A 16,711-nucleotide genomic window follows, 5' to 3' on the forward strand; every position below is an offset into this window, starting at 1 on the left:
GCACGGCAAACAGGACTCGGAAGCAGCGGTGAGTGCCCAGGTTGTGTGGAAAGGACAGAAAGTCGTGCTCCTCCCTGCTGCCCGGGGCTGCCGAGGGTGAGGAGCCCCCTGGCTCCTGCTGAGGGCGGCCATGCACAGGGGAGGCTCCAGGGGCCAGAGGAGCAGAGCGGGGTGGGATGGGAGCCACCAGGAGCACCCCCAGCGCTCCTCCAGCAGCAGCCTCGGCAGGGATGGGCTCCAGGGAGCTTTCCCCATGGCAGCTGGGGAGGGCGAGGAGGTCGGCAGCCCTGGCAGCCCTGCAGGAGGGACAGGCAGAGTCAGTCCGATGGAAATGCACCAGGGGTGGGTCCTGCCAGGCCCGGCTGTCCCTGCCCGTCCCAGGAGCGCTGCAAGGCGGGGATGGCATCACCCCGGCCTGGCACAGGCGTGTGTGCCTGTCCAGCTGCTCCTCCCACACACACAGGGACCACGCCGGGCTTTTAAAATACCATTTATTACAATGGAGCCTTCCAGGCTAAAATCCCCAGCCCAGGGCTCGGGGTTGGTTTCTGGTGTGGCAGACTGAGGGAGTGGGTGTGGGTTTGGGGCTTTTTTTTGCTGTAAGTTTCTGTCTAAACAAAACTGGAGAGTTAAGAACAGGGAGGAGAGGACTCTGGTCCTCTCCATGCCCTGAATTAGGACAGACCCCACGTGCAGGGGAAATCCTGCAGTGCCTGGAGGCGTTTGGGGACCGGGGTCCCCTGCCCTGTGCCTGACCCTGCTGCGAGTCCAGGGGGGTGGCAGGACCCCCACGGTGGCTCCAGGTGGTGAGATGCAATCAGACACCCCAACCACATCCCAGAGCTTCTGGTTCCAAATCAAAGTGGAAGCTGGATGCGTTTCTTCTTTTATCTTCACCTTCCTCCTCCTCATGCTGACGATGCTCCAGAAAACAAAACCGATTTCCAACAGGAATTCCCCATGAGATGAAACCACAGCACAGCCCTGGTGCTGCTGTAGACGCCAGTTCCTGCTGCTGCTGCTGCTCGGGCTGCGCCGCTCCTGCCGCGGGGAGAGCAGGGCAGGGATCCCACCCTTCCTCCGGCCCAGCGGCCGCCCCTCCGTGCGGGGCCAGAGCTGCTCCTCAGGCGCTGGGGCAGGGCATCCACCCTTCCTCCTCCTCCTCCTCCTCCTCCTCCTGCTCCCCGTCTCCTCCGGGGCTCTCAAACCACAGCCGAGGAGGAGGAGGAGGAGGAGGAAGAGGAGGCTGTGGCTGCCGACGATGAAGGAGAGGAAGAAGGGGAGGAGGAGGCGTTCCAGAAGAGCCAGCGCCTCTTGGGCTGCCGTTTGAGGTGGAGGTAGTCTTCCTTCTCCCGCTCCTTCTTCGCCCGCTGGTAGTGATCCTCCTCCTTCAGGTACCACACCGGCGGCCAGCGGTGCTTCTCGAAGTACTCCTGGTTCTCTGCGGGCACACGGGGCCGTGAGGGCGCCGCTGGCACCTCCCCCTGTGCCACCTCCCCCTGTGCCACCTCCCCCTGTGCCACCTCCCCCTGTGCCACCTCCCTCCCCCCGGCCGGCACTCACCTCCCGACATGGCCTTCATGTCGCGGGGGAACTTGCGGCAGACGTTGTTGTAGTTGGTGCAGATGTGGTGCAGGCACCAGTCGGCCAGCTGGTAGGCGCAGTGGAACTGGGGAGGGATGGGACACCAGCTCAGGGCCACCAGAAGGGTCAGCACCAGGGCTTCACCTCATTGCTCCATGGGCATCCAAGGCCAGACATGGTTGGCCAGCTCCTGGAGCTGCCAGACCCTTCTGTGTCACCTCCTGCCCTTACAGACCCCTCTGTGTCACCTCGAGCACCCCCTGCACTGCCAGACCCCTCTGTGTGTCACCTGGAGCACCCCTAGCCCTGTCAGACCCCTCTGTATCACCTCCTGCCCTTCCAGACCTCTCTGTGTGTCACCTGGAGCACCCCCTGCACTGCCAGACCCCTCTGTGTCACCTCCTGCCCTGCCAGACCTCTCTGTGTGTCACCTGGAGCACCCCCTGCACTGCCAGACCTCTCTGTGTGTCACCTCCTGCCCTGCCAGACCCTTCTGTGTCACCTCCTGCCCTTTCAGACCCCTCTGTGTGTCACCTCCTGCCCTTCCAGACCTCTCTGTGTGTCACCTGGAGCACCCCCAGCACTGACAGACCACTCTGAGTGTCACTCCTAGCCCTTCCAGACCTCTCTGTGTCACCTCCTGCCCTGTCAGACCCCTCTGTGTGTCACCTTGGGCACCCGCAGCCCTTCCAGACTCCTCTGTGTGTCACCTTTCCCTGCCAGAACCCTCTGTGTGTCACCCCAAGCCCTTCCACACCCCTCTGTGTGTCACCTGGAGCATCCCCAGCACTGCCAGACCCCTCTGTGTGTCACCTGGAGCACCCCTTACCCTGCCAGACCCCTCTGTGTGTCATGTCCAGCCCTGCCAGACCCCTCTGTGTCATCTCTTACCCTGCCAGAACCCTCTGTGTGTCACCTTGAGCACACCCAGCACTGCCAGACCCCTCTCTTTGTCACCCCCAGCCCTTCCAGACCCCTCTGTGTGTCACCTGGAGCACCTCTTGCTCTGTCAGACCCCTCTGTGTGTCACCTTGAGCACACCCAGCACTGCCAGACCCCTCTGTGTGTCACCTCTTGCCCTGCCAGACCCCTCTGTGTGTCACCTGGAGCACCTCTTACCCTGTCAGACCCCTCTGTGTGTCACCCCAAGCCCTTCCAGACCCCTGTGTGTGTCACCTGGAGCACCTCTTGCTCTGTCAGACCCTTCTCTGTGTGACCCCCTGCCCTGCCAGACCCCTCTGTGTCACCCCAAGCCTTTCCAGACCCTTGTGTGTGTCACCCCCAGCCCCGCAGCCCGGGCCCCTGCCCTACCTGAGCCAGCTCCAGGAACACGAGCACGTCCCCATCGATGTCCACCATCATCTGCGCCGCCTCCATCAGCCCGGTGACCGTGTACTGCTCTGCACAGGGGGGGGACACACGGGGCTCAGGGGGTGGCTGGGACAGGTGACAGCCACCCTGCCACGCTGCAGCCAGCCAGACTGACCTGTGAGAGCCACCAGGTGCGGCAGGCAGAGGCGGTTGGCGAGGATGATGAGCTTCATGTCGTCCAGGTCGGGGCTGGAGCTGAACTGCCCCGTGTACAGGTACTCCAGCACCGCCCGCATGCAGCTCTTGCTGGTGTGAGGGAGTGCCACCTGCCAGACGCACACATTGTCACCTCCTGGCACACGCTGTCGCCTCCCCAGCCGTGCCACCCTCCCGGGGCGCCCTCCTCACCTCGTTGGTGGAGCTCTCCACGAAGGGGCCGCCGAACATCGCGGCCATCCAGTCGCAGCTGGAGATGAGCAGGGGCTTGTGGGCACTGATAGCACCGTCATCCAGCACGAAGGTGACATCTGGGGACAAGCACAGGGGCGCTGCTGGCACCGGGGGCTCAGCCACAAAACGCCTCACACCAGGGAAGCGGAGGGAAGGGGACAGAGCCTGCCATGTCCCTGAAATATTGCTCGTTTTTATCCAGCATTCACTGAAATATCGCTCATTGTTATCCAGCATTCCCTGAAATATCGCTCGTTTTTATCCAGCATTCCCTGAAATATCGCTCATTTTTATCCAGCATTCCCTGAAATATCGCTCATTGTTATCCAGTGTTCCCTAAAAAATCATTCATTTTTATCCAGTATTCCCTAAAAATTTTCCCTAAAATATCGCTCATTTTCATCCAGCATTCCCCAAAAATTTTTCCTGAAACTATTGCTCATTTTTATCCAGCATTCCCTAAGAAATTTTGCCTTAAATATTGCTCATTTTTATCCAGCATTCCCTAAAATATCGCTCATTTTTATCCAGCATTCCCTAGAAAATTTTCCTTAAAATGTCGCTCATTTTCATCCAGCATTCCCCAAAAATTTTTCCCTAAAATTTCACTCATTTTTATCCAGCATTCCCTAGAAACTTTTCCCTAAAGTATCGCTCATTTTTATCCAGCATTCCCTAAAATATCGTTCATTTTTATCCAGAATTCCCTAAAATATTGCTCATTTTTATCCAGCATTCCCTAAAATATCACTCATTTTTATCCACCATTCCCTAAGAATCTTTCCCTAAAATATTGCTCATTTTCATCCAGCATTCCCTAGAAACTTTCCCTAAAAAATCACTCATTTTTATCCAGCTTTCCCTAAAATTTCCCCTAAAATATCGTTCATTTTTATCCAGCATTCCCCAAAAATTTTTCCCTAAAATATTGCTCATTTTTATCCAGCATTCCCTAAAATATCATTCATTTTTATCCAGCATTCCCTAAAACTTTTAGCTAAAATATCGCTCATTTTTATCCAGCATTCCCTAAAATATTGCTCATTTTTATCCAGCATTCCCTAAAACTTTTCCCTAAAATATCTCTCATTTTTATCCAGCATTCCCTAAAATATTGCTCATTTTTATCCAGCATTCCCTAAAATATTGCTCATTTTCATCCAGCATTCCCTAAAACTTTTTCCCTAAAATATCGCTCATTTTCATCCAGCATTCCCCAAAAATTTTTCCCTAAAATATCACTCAATTTTCATCCGGCATTCCCTAAAATATTGCTCGTTTTTATCTTGCTCTCCACAGCTTTTCCCAGGGGGCCACCACATATCTGTCCCTACAGGGACAGCCTGACCATATTAGGATCCATCTCCATGAAACAAATCCAGCCAGAGAGGGAGGTTGGGACACTCACGTCCCCCTGGGATGTCACCTCGTCCCCCTGGGATGTCACCTCATGCTGGTGGCTCGTGGTGCTCACTGCAAAGCTGGGGAAATCCTGCTAAGGGCACTTGCTCCTCATAAATCAGGATGACCCTGTGAAATCCGGGCTGGGAGAGGAGGAAGCGGCTTTTGCAACTCTTCCATAAATAAACAGAGCTGCTGGACCAACCGGGGAGCAGGAAGCCCTGGGGAAGGGCTCCACACTCACTTTCTCAGGGGGGAAAAAAAGGTGATAAAAATCCCCAAAGTGTGACGAAAACCCCAGGGTAGGCACAGCCACGAGCTCCGAGCTCCCACCCACACTCTGAGCCCCCACAAAGGACCAGGCCCGTACCCGAGAAAGTCCCCTTGGCCAGGCATTCCTTCACGCGGTTGGTCCTCCGGACGTGGAAGGCTTTGGTGATCTCCTGGTTCATGAACGCCTCGTTGTTGAGGATGTTGGCCACCATCATGCGCAGGTCGAACACCTCGAGCAGCTCGGCGATGTGGGCGATGTGCATCAGGTCCCGCTCGTTCTCGTCCAGCTCGCCCGTGTACAGGTACTTCAGCACGGCCCGGAAAGGCCCCGGCTGGATGGACGCGTCCATCTTCACCACCACCATCAGCTTGGACTTGTAGGTCAGCGGGTCCTCGGCCATCTCCTCCTGGATGCTGGTGAAGGCCCTGCTCCACGAGGAGAGGTTCCGGCCGCGCCGCAGCCCGCGCTCGCCGTTCTCGTAGCGGTCGCCGCGCAGGATGCCGTCACTGGTGGAGGCTCTAAGGCACGGTTTGCGCTGGCCGGGTCCGGCCTCCTCGGCGCTCTCGCAGATGTCGAAGCTGGCGGCCCTGAGGAGGAAATCCCGCCCGTGGTGCCTCTCCTCCTGGTGCAGCACCCGCTCGGCCGCCGCCGTGACGGCCGCCGCCCCGAAGCCGTGCCCCGTGCCCCCGCTCTGCTGGTCCTCCTCGCTCAGGTCCATGAGGAACAGGTCGTAGAACTTGGAGGAGGAGGTGGAGAGGTAGATCTTGTGTGCGTAGATTTTGATCTTCTCTTGCAGCACCAGGATGACGTCCGCGCACAGGGGGTCCTCCAGGAGGTGGGCCGGACGCTCCTCGTTGTTGGAAGGGGGGTCCGGGACGATGATGATGGGAGGAGGGGGCTTGGGGGGCAGGAAGGGGGCTTGGAGCAGGGGCCGCTGCACGTTGCGCAGGTGGGACTTCCAGAACTGCAGGTGGCGGCGGGAGATGAGGGCGGCACGGATGGCATTGTCAAAGACGTCCTTGACGCCGAACTGGGCCACCACGCTCGTCTCGTAATAAGGGATCCCCAGCTCCTTGGCCACCTCCCTGCCCTTCTCCGGGGGAAGGATCTCGTTAGGTTTAATTGGCCTGAAATAGACAGGAGATAATTAATGGAGAGTGTTGGGGAAGATGAAACAGGAAAGCCTCATAAATATGATTGTCTGGCAAAAGATTTTGAGAATATAGAAACCATAAGCGAGATTGAAATGAAAGCAAGCTTTGAGATCCCTCAGTTACTGAACAACTGGAAAACAATGTGTGGCCAGCTGAAGGTGATCCCCTTTGGATGGAACAACACCCTCTGCTTGCAGACAGCTCCAAGGCTCAGAGCAGACCCTACAGCTTGGCAGAAGGGCCCAAAGAGGAGTTTTTAGGGTTTAAAATGTAACACAGTAGGGGAATGTAATGATTCTTATAGGCTGTATGGAAATGCTGTAGGATTTTTATATTGTACTAGACTGGTTAGTGAGAATTAGAATATTCAACACAGAAGAAGATTTATGGTATTGGAACGGGAACCTTGCTCTCTTACGCTTTTATTCTCTTACCCTTTTATGCTCTTACCCTTTTTACTCCCTTACTCTCTTACCCTCTCATCCTCTCTGCCCCTCTCTTCTCTCAGGCCTGCTCTAAGCTGTGCCTGGCAGCTCCCAGCAAGGCCCCTCTGCAATAAACCCCAAGTTCCAAGCCCTGGCTGCAGAGATCTCTCATCTCCACCCATCCCAACCATCCTACCCCCCAACACTCCAACAGAAGAGAGCTCCTGAGATGAGGAGGGCAGGCAGGGCACGGGGTCCCACCTGGCCAGGGGTCGCCGTGCCCGGTTGACGGCCTCCAGGTCGGCGTAGCGCAGGTCGAGCTGGCAGCCCACCAGGATGACGGGGGCGCGGGGGCAGAAGTGTTTGATCTCCGGGTACCACATGGTCTTCACATGGTGCAGGGAGTTGGGGTTGGCGATGGAGAAGCACAAAACCACGACGTCGGACCTGTGAGGGGACAAGGCAGGGGTCAAGGTCCTGTCTGGGGACTCCCTCCCTCCCTGGAGTAGTGTCTGTCCCTACCTGTTGTGGTGTGCTGTAATGTCCCATTTTGGCCTTCCAGGTCATTCCCCCAGGTGTGCCTATGTCTCTCTCCCTTCCCCCTTGCCCCCATGCTGAGTGAGTCCTGTCAATCAGGCTGAACATTCCAGCAAGGCGTCGTGTGCTTGGTCAAGTTCAAAGGATGCCCCTGTGCCCAGAGGTCATTGGCCTGTCTGGGTGTCATCTTCCCCTGAGACCCTGCCCCTCTCACCTGGTTGGTGGCTCACCTGTACCTCCCCTCCCCCTGTCCCTGAGCTTAAAAAGGTGATCAGACCATGCGGTCTCTATTCTGTTGGAGCAGTTGCTCACGTTCAGACCTCTGTAACCATGGAATGAACCTCTGGACATTAAACCCTCCAGCAGAATCCTCTCCTTTTTCTCTTCACCATCGCCTGAAGCCATTCCTCCTGAGGTAAACGGGGTTCCAACAAGCCTGGACTTGTTCAGTGCCCAGCTGCAATCTCCAGCAAGCCAAGGTATCTCTGGGGTGATACACCGCAGTTGCTGCCTTTGGCCCAGCAGCGAGGGTCAGACTGGCCCAGGCACAATCTAACTGGGAATATTGGGAGCCTTTTTTTCCAATACCTACCTGCCGTAGGCAAAGCGCCTGTCCTTGTGGTGGTCACCAAAGGTGTCCCAGAGGCGCAAGGACACGCTGACATCATCTACCACATCCCGGGAGCGCTCCAGCACCTGGGGGAACAGAAACCATCCAGCTCCTCAATCCCTGAGCCTCACAAGGACAGCAGCAGGGCTGTCCCCACGGCGGGGAGTCAGCCACAACGCCACCTCTTTGGGGTGCCCATGGGGTCAGGGCAGCCCTCACCTCCTGGCAGACGCGGTACTGGTCGATGGCCCACACCGTGGGCACGTGGGTGGCGAGGAGCTGGTACTGGGTCAAGGTGGCGTTGCAGGCACGGGCACAGATGAGCCGGGTCTTGCCCACCGCGTTGTCCCCGACCACGACGCACTTGATGGTTTCTACGTTTGGCCTCTCATAATCCATGTCAGAATCCATTAATTGGGACCTGCGGGGGGGAACGAGGGCTCGGCAAACGCGGCCAGGACCAGCCAGGGGTGTCTCCAGAGCAGCACAAAGCAGGAGGATGCTGACACTCCCTGGCAGCTCGGGGAAGCTCTGCAGCAGCTGCCCTGCCCTTCCCAGCTCACCGTGCCCGCCAGTCCCCTTTAAAATTTCATGTTCTGGTGGCAGTGTGGCTGCTGTGCCACGTCAGACACATGGCCTGCGTTGGATTGCGCCCTCCTCCCTCCCGGCTCATGCCTGTTCATGTGAGATGAGGCTTTTTTTTTTTCCTCTCCCTTCCTCCTCTTCCTTTTCTCCATCTCCAGCGTTTGCAAGAGAAGCTTCCAGAGCCGCCTGACTGAGTGCAGACACGGGCACAGCCTGGCTCTGCTGTCTGGCAGGGCACACTGACCCGGCCCCCTTTTCCCACCCCATTCCCAAGGGGATGTTTGCTCCCAGCTAAGGGCAGCAAGAAACTCCTTAGGTTTTTAGGTTTCCCAGAGGCTCAGAAGCCACAGGGATTGGGAGAGCTCCCAGGAGCTCTCCTGAGAGAGATGTCAGATTGCTGTGGGTGCTGCAAAGCTGATGAGCAGCACCCAGGTGGGCCCAGGTGTGCCACCCATTCCCTGCTCAAAGCCAGAGCCTAAATCAGCCAGAATTAACTCATCACAGCCTGAACCTGAGGGTTTATGTGGTTTCCAGGGGGAAAAACACTGAGGCATTGAGGGGTAGCAAAAAGGGCAAAAAACCTCCACATCCCAATTTCTCTGAACTTCCCAAGGCCACAGATCTTTTCCCCCTTGGGATAACAAGGAGGACAAAAGAAACCCAACATCCCAATTTCTCTGAATTTCCCGAGGCCACAGATCTCTTCCCCTTTGGGATAGCAAGAAGGACAAAAAACCCCCACATCCCAATTTCTCTGAACTTCCCAAGGCCAGGGATCTCTTCCCCCTTGGGATAGGAAGAAGGACAAAAAACCTCCACATCCCAATTTCTCTGCACTTCCCAAGGCTACAGATCTCCTTCCCCTTGGGATATCAAGGAGGAGAAAACCCCCAGATCCCAATTTCTCTGAACTTCCCAGGGGCACAGATCTTTTTCCCCTTGGAATAACAAGAAGGACAAAAAAACCCAACATCCAAATTTCTCTGAACTTCCCAAGGCCACAGATCTTTTCCCCCTTGGATTAACAAGAAGGACAAAAAACTCTATATCCCAATTTCTCTGAACTTCCCAATGGCAAAGATATCTTCCCTCTTGGGATATCAAGGAGGACAAAAAACTCCACATCCAAATATCTCTGAACTTCTCAAGGCCACAGATCTCCTTCCCCTTGGGATAGCAAAAAGGACAAAAACCCCAACATCCCAATTTCTCTGCACTTCCTTCCCAAGGCCAGGGATCTCTTCCCCTTTGGGATATCAAGAAGGACAAAAAACCCCACATCCAAATATCTCTCAACTTCCTAAAGCCACAGATCTCCTTCCCCTCGGGATATCAAGGAGGACAAAAACTCCCAATTTCTCTGAAATTCCCAGGGCCACAGATCTTTCCCCCCTTGGGATATCAAGGAGGACAAAAACTCCCACATCCCAATTTCTCTGAACTTCCCAGGGGCACAGATGTTTTTCCCCTTGGAATAACAAGAAGGACAAAAACCCTAAGATCCCAATTTGTCTGAACTTCCCAGGGCCACAGATCTCTTCCCCTTTGGATATCAAGGAGGACAAAAACCCCCCAGATCCCAATTTGTCTGAAACTTCCCAAGGCCACAAATCTTTCCCCCCGTGGAATAACAAGAAGGACAAAAAACCCCACATCCAAATATCTCTCAACTTCCTAAAGCCACAGATCTCCTTTCCCTTGGGATATCAAGGAGGACAAAAACTCCCAATTTCTCTGAACTTCCCAGGGACACAGATCTCTTCCCCTTTGGATATCAAGGAGGACAAAAAAAACCCAGATCCCAATTTGTCTGAATTTCCCAAGGCCACAGATCTTTTTCCCCTTGGAATAACAAGAAGGACAAAAAAACCCCCAACATCCAAATTTCTCTGAACTTCCCAAGGCCAGGGATCTCTTCCCTGTTGGGATAGCAAGAAGGACAAAAAAACCCCACATCCAAATATCTCTCAACTTCCTAAAGCCACAGATCTCCTTCCCCTTGGGATATCAAGGACAAAAACTCCCACATCCCAATTTCTCTCAGCTTCCTAAAGGCCACAAATCTCCTTCCCCTTCGGACGTCAAGAAGGACAAAAACCCCACATCCCAATTTCTCTGAACTTCCCAGGGGCACAGATCTCTTCCCTCTTGGGATGTCAAGAAGGACAAAAACACCAACATCCCAATTTCTCTGAACTTCCCAAGGCCAGGGATCTCTTCCGCCTTGGGATATCAGGAAGGACAAAAAACCCCACATCCAAATATCTCTCAACTTCCTAAGGCCACAAATCTCCTTTGCCTTGGGATATCAAGGAGGAGAAAAAACCTCACATCCCAATTTCTCTGAACTTCCCAGGGGCACAGATCTCTTCCCTCTTGGGATGTCAAGAAGGACAAAAACCCCACATCCCAATTTCTCTGAACTTCCCAGGGGCACAGATCTCTTCCCTCTTGGGATGTCAAGAAGGACAAAAACCCCACATCCCAATTTCTCTGAACTTCCCAAGGCCAGGCATCTCTTCCCCCTCGTTGCCCCCTCCTGGCAGCGGCCTCCCGAGCTGCTGTAATAAACCACACCAGCTGCTGTAATAAACCACAGCAGCGCAGCGAGCGAAAATACCCGGTAACGATGGCAACCGAGCCCCGGCACGTGGGACCGCAGCTCCCCGGACCAGCAGCCCGGCAAGGACTTCCCAATGTGAGCAGCGAGCGCCTCCCTCGCTGCGCAGCCTCCCCGGGCACACCTGGGGCAGCGGGAGGCCAAGGCAGGCGGCACAAATCCAGGGCACCTCGGGTGCCAGCGCTGCCACGCCGGGCGAAACTTCTCTGAGTGGTTGTCGCCGCATTGCACGCCCCCCCTCCATCCTTTGGGATGCGGGGGGTTCGTCCTGAAGGGCGCTGCAAAGCAGCACAGCAGGGCAGGTGGGCTCCGTGCCCATCAGCCCCTCAAAATCCATTTCCATCCCTCGCTGCTGGCACCCCCTGTGCCCTGCTCCTCGCAGGGATCAGCTGGGCTCTGTGGGAGCGGAGATCTCCGGGCTGGGGGGGGTGTGAGTGCTCGGGGAGCTTTGCTGAGGTTATTTTTAGGGCCGGGCTGGCTGGGATGGAGGGGGAAGGCGCAGGAATGACAAGCGCAGCTGGCACTTGGGATGTTTGTCCCTCGTGGGGAGCTCAGCCCACCCCCGGCCCAGCCAGCTCTGGGAAGTCTGGTGCCTCGTGGGAATTAAGGGCTAAATCCTTGTGGGATCAGTGCCTGCCGTCAGGAGGGGAAGAGGGGGACGGCGGCAGGGATAAAAAGAGAATTCTCAATAAAGCAGAGAATTCTCTGCTTTAAATAAAAAATAAAAAAGAGGATTCTCAATAAGAATTCAATAAAAAAGAGAATTCTCAATAAGCACTGCTGGCCCCACAGTGAGGGGGTCACAGCCCCTCACCCACAACACCACCCCAGGAGGGGCTGAGCCTTCTCAAGCCCCCTCCTCACCTTCCCCACCATCACTTTTCTCCAGAGAACAGCTCCAAAATCCCCCGCAGAGTAAAAATAACCCGAGATGCCGAGAGATTGGAGTTCCCCCCGAAGGAAAAGCTCTTCCCAGAGGAGCAGGGCTGCTCCAGCCCAAACCCCCCACCCAAACCACGGGCACCCAATTCACACCCACACCCCGCGAAGGAGAACCCCAAAATTGCTCCTTCCAGGCTCCCAGCCCGCGGTTGCCAAGGCAACTGCACCATCACCCCGGGAGCCGTCGCTTAGCAACCCCCAGGCTCCAAATCCTCCATCCCGCACCCCGCCAGGGGAGGAGAGCCCCCCAAACCGGGGCCAAACCGCCCCGAAACGGCGGCGATGCCCAAAAATAACGGGGGGCTCGGGGCAGCCGCGGGGTGCGGGAGGAAGCAGCGGAAGCAGCCGGGGCTGTGGAGGCCGCGGCGGGAGGCGGCGCGGGAGGAACGGGGCCCCGAGCGGGGCTGCAGCACGGCCGGGCCCGGGGGATGCGGCGGGCACCGGGGGCACCGCAAAGGGCGCGGGGGGCACCGGGAGAGCAGTCGGACTGGGGGTGCGGGGAATTGAGAGGGGGCGAGGGGGTGCTCGGAGCATCTGCGGGGCATCGCAGAGGGGTCGGGAGGGTCCGGAGAGGGTGCGGGCATCGCAGGGGGGTCGGGAGGGTCCGGAGAGGGTGCGGGCATCGCAGGGGGGTCGGGGAACACCGGGAGAGGGTGCGGGCATCGGGAGGGGGCTCAGGAGGGTCCGGTGCGGGTGCGGGCATCGCAGAGGGGTCGGGAGGGTCCGGTGCGGGTGCGGGCATCGCAAAGGGGTCGGGAGGGTCCGGAGAGGGTGCGGGCATCGCAGAGGGGTCGGGAGGGTCCGGAGAGGGTGCGGGCATCGCAGGGGGGTCGGGGAACACCGGGTGAAGATGTGGGCATCGCAAAGGGGGCTCGGGAGGATCCGGAACGGGTGCGGGCATCGCAAGGGGGCTCAGAGATGTTCTGAGCACCCGAACCGGGGCTGTGGGGCAATGCAAAGGGGACGGGAAGCACCGGGAGAGGGTGCAGGGCACGGAGAGGAGGTCGGGGAGGACCCAGGCCAGGCATCACGAGGAGGTTGGGGGTGCTGGCAGCACCCGCATCGGGGGTGCGGGACGCGGCAAGGAGACTGGGGAGGACCTAGGCCGGGGGTGTGGGGCACCGCAAGGAGGCTCGGGAGAGCTCGGAGAGCCCGATCGGGGCTGCGGGGCATCGCGAGGAGCTTGGGGGTGCTCGGAGCACCTGGATGGGGGTGCGGGGCATCGCGGGGAGCTTGGGGGTGCTCGGAGCACCTGGATGGGGGTGCGGGCATCGCGGGGAGCTTGGGGGTGCGGGGCACCGCGAGGCGGACGGGAAGCACCGGGAGGGCTGCGGGACACGGCCAGGGGGCTGGAGAGCACCGGGAGGGGGTGCGGGACACGGCGAGGGGCACCCGAGCCACCCGGACCGGGGTGCGGGGCGCGGCGGAGGGGCCGGGCCCTCGCTGTGCCCAGTCCGGAGCCGGGCCGGGCCGGGCCGGGCGGGATGCGCGGAGCGGAGCGGGGCGCGGAGCAGAAAGGGGGGAGGGGGGGGTTCCCCGGTACTCACACCAACACAGACGAAGCGGCGGCTCCCAGGGGCCGGGGCCGGGCTCGCCCCTCCGGACATGGCCACGGCGCGACTGGCGCGGCTCGGCTGGGCACGGCTGCGCGGCTCAGGGCCGGGCCCGCGGGGGCCCATGGCGGCGCCTCGGCCGCCCCGAGCTCCGCATCCGCGGCCCGCTGCGCTGCGCGGAGCCCTGCGCGGAGCCGTGCGCGGATCGCGGCCCTGCGCGCACCGCCCTGCGCGCTGCAGTCGCGGCCGCCCCGCCTTTCATTCACAAAAAACAAGCGGCCCCGGCCGGGCCCCGCCCCCAGCCCCCCCCCGCGGCCGCGCATTGGCTCGCACAGACACGGGGGGGGGTCCCCAGGGGGGGGGTACGGGCCCGTCCTGCCCCGCACGGGGACCCTCGGCTTGTCCCCGGCAGGAGGCTCCGCTGTGGCCGCCATCCTGCGCTGGGATCCCCATGCTCCCCCTAAGTCCTGCCCCTGCTTTGTCGTGTCCCCCCAAATCCGCCTTGAGACCCCGTGATGTCCTCTCACCCTCCCTCGCAGGGGGTCCCTCAATTCTGCCTTCGGACGCCCCCGTGTCCCATCGTGTCCTTAATTCTCCCTGGCAGGGGACTGTGCCCCCCAATCCTGCCTTCCATGCGACCCCATCCCGCCCCTAAATCTCCCTCTCAGGGGGCTCTGTTGTGCCCCCAGTTCTGCCTTGGGACCCCCATCCTGGCCCTAAAACCCTCCCATCCTGGCCCCCAGTCCCGCACTCCATGGATTCCTATACCTCCTCTGCATGAGCCCCCCACCCTGCCCCTGCTCCTCCTCTGTGACATCCATAGGGGGGCTGACACCCTCACTCCCCCTAAATCTCACCTCCATCCTTCTTCTGCATCCGACCCCCCCCTAGTGCCCCCCAATCCTGATCTGGGGTAGGGGTGCACCCTCCGAGACCTTTCCCTCTCCCCAAATTTCGGGAGGTGCCAGCTCCCAGCTGGGCCATGTGCGGTGCTGGGGGTGGAGGAGACCCCTCACAAGCCCCGCAGGCCCCCCGGAGCACCCCCGAGCAAAGCTGCTCCATCCCTGTGTGCCCTCCGAGCACAGGCCACACGCTGCACTCCTGCCTTTTGCCTTATTGCAGTCCCCTCCTCGCCCCCAGGGCATCTCCCCGAAATCTGAACCCTCGGGGCACCAAAAACCTCCGAGTCATCTTTGCAGCGCGGCCGCCGGGAAGGCGCGGGCACGGCTCTGACCCCGCATATCCGCATCATGTGATCCTCGCTTCCATCCCCGCCGGGCCTTTCACCGCCTCTCCCTCCTCATCCCCGAGCCTTCCACCGCCTCTCTCTCCTCATCTCCGAGCCTTTCAGCCGCCTTTCTCCCTCCTCATCCCCGGGCCTTTCAGCCGCCTCTCGCTCCTCATCCCCGAGCCTTTCACCGCCTCTCTCTCCCCATCCCCGAGCCTTTCACCCCCTCTCCCTGCCCATCTCCGAGCCTTTCCGCCGCCTCTCTCTGCTCATCCCCGGGCCTTTCAGCCTCTTTCTCCTTGCCCATCCCTGCCGAGCCTTTCAGCCGCTTCTCCCTCCTCATCCCCGGGCCTTTCTGCCGCCTCTCCCTCTCTGCCCATCCCTGCCGGGCCTTTCCGCCGTCTCTCTCTCCCCATCCCCGAGCCTTTCAGCCGCCTTTCTCTCCCTGCCGGGCCTTTCAGCCCCGTCTCTCTGCCCATCCCCGAGCCTTTCAGCCGCCTTTCTCTCCCTGCATTTCAGCCGCTTCTCCCTGCCCATCCCCTGGCTTTTCAGCCGCCTCTTTCTCCCCATCCCCGAGCTTTTCAGCCGCCTTTCTCTCCCCATCCCCGGGCCTTTCAGCCGCCTTTCTCTCCCCATCCCCGGGCCTTTCAGCCGCCTTTCTCTCCCCATCCCCGAGCCTTTCAGCCGCCTTTCTCTCCCCATCCCCGGGCCTTTCAGCCGCCTCTTTCTCCCCATCCCCGAGCCTTTCAGCCTTTCTCTCTCTCCCCATCCCCGGGCCTTTCAGCCTTTCTTTCTCTCCCCATCCCCGGGCCTTTCAGCCGCCTCTCCCTGCCCAACCCCGCGCTAGGCTCGGCCCCCTGCCTGCCCTGATCGCTGATCTCGGATCAGGCCCCGGCACTGATGCGGCGCCGCAGCGCTGGCCCGGCTCGGCTCGGCACGGCTCGGCTCGGCCCCCCCAGCCCGGCCCCAGCCTCACCGAACTCGCAGCACGGGGATCTGTCTCTCCATAGCAGAAGGAGATGGAGCCGCTAATGTGGGGAGGGGAAAGCCCTTTTTGGGTTTGGAGGCAGCTCCCGGAATTCCTATGGAATCGCTGCCCCGGGAGCTGCGGCAGCCGAGCCGCGGAGCCTGGAGCTTTCTGCTCCTTGGAGTGGGTCACGGGGAAGGAACACGTAAAGCTTGTTTGCCAGCCGCATGATTTGGCTTATTTGCTCTCTTGTAGCAGGTGCTTAATTGTGGCAGAAAGGGTTCCCGGCAGCTTTCCGGGCAGCCAAATTCCCGCCTGCCCCTCTGGCAGCCAGGCAAAACAAAAGCGCGATTGTCACCCGCGGGCGGAACGCTCCGGCGGCCGCCGAGCTCCACGGGCCCCGCTCCTTCCCGGGAGAAAGGGTTACCGGGGCACCGAGGAGGGCACGGCCGGGGAAAGGGCCGTCACAGCCCCTCTCCTGCCAGGGAGGAGGACAGCGAGTCTCAGCTGACTGTTCCCCAGCTGTGGCATGGCTTGGCATGGCATGGCATGGCATGGAATGGCACAGTGTGGCACAGCTGCCAGTGCCATCCCCCTCCCTCGGCGCTGTGATCCCCACCAGGGCTGTGATTAAAAGGCCTTTTGCTTCCCGCTCCCATCTCTGCAATTTCACAGAATCACAGAATTTCTAGGTTGGAAGAGACCTTTAAGATCACCGGGTCCAACCCATGTTCTAATACCTCAACTAGATCATGGCACCAAGCGCCACATCCAGTCTCTTTTTAAACACATCGAGGGATGGTGACTCCACCACCTCCCTGGGTGGATGATTCCAGTATTTGACCACTCTTTCTGTAAAAAACTTCCTCCTTAATTCTAGTCTGTATCTCCCTTGGCGCAACTTGAGAGTGTGTCCTCAATTTAAGCCTCTTGAACCTGTCCCCAAGGAATTCCATCTGTCCAGCTCCATGATCTTGCTCTGGGGGTCACACCAAGCCCCCTTTCCATCCTACAGCATCCTCCCTCCTCCTCCTCCTCCCCAGCCAGGAATGAAGAAGCCCTCAGGATAT

At 59.0% G+C, this 16,711-nt stretch overlaps 1 protein-coding gene across 1 annotated transcript; it reads right to left on the minus strand.

Annotated features, from left to right (window-relative positions):
- Positions 1–5: 5 nt before the first annotated feature.
- RHOBTB2 (Rho related BTB domain containing 2) lies at positions 6–15,987 on the minus strand. Its single transcript, XM_058042295.1, has 10 exons — positions 15,651–15,987; positions 7,966–8,167; positions 7,729–7,832; positions 6,861–7,046; positions 5,117–6,147; positions 3,304–3,422; positions 3,071–3,221; positions 2,896–2,984; positions 1,564–1,669; positions 6–1,441 (listed from the first exon to the last, which is right to left on the minus strand). Exons 1-10 carry the CDS (start codon positions 15,680–15,682, stop codon positions 1,203–1,205), a joined length of 2,259 nt encoding a protein of 752 aa, XP_057898278.1. The 5' UTR covers positions 15,683–15,987; the 3' UTR covers positions 6–1,202.
- Between the last annotated feature and the right edge of the window lie 724 nt (positions 15,988–16,711).

This window comes from Melospiza georgiana, chromosome 31 (assembly GCF_028018845.1).
Source record: "Melospiza georgiana isolate bMelGeo1 chromosome 31, bMelGeo1.pri, whole genome shotgun sequence".
In the NCBI taxonomy this organism is placed as follows: Eukaryota; Metazoa; Chordata; class Aves; order Passeriformes; family Passerellidae; genus Melospiza; species Melospiza georgiana.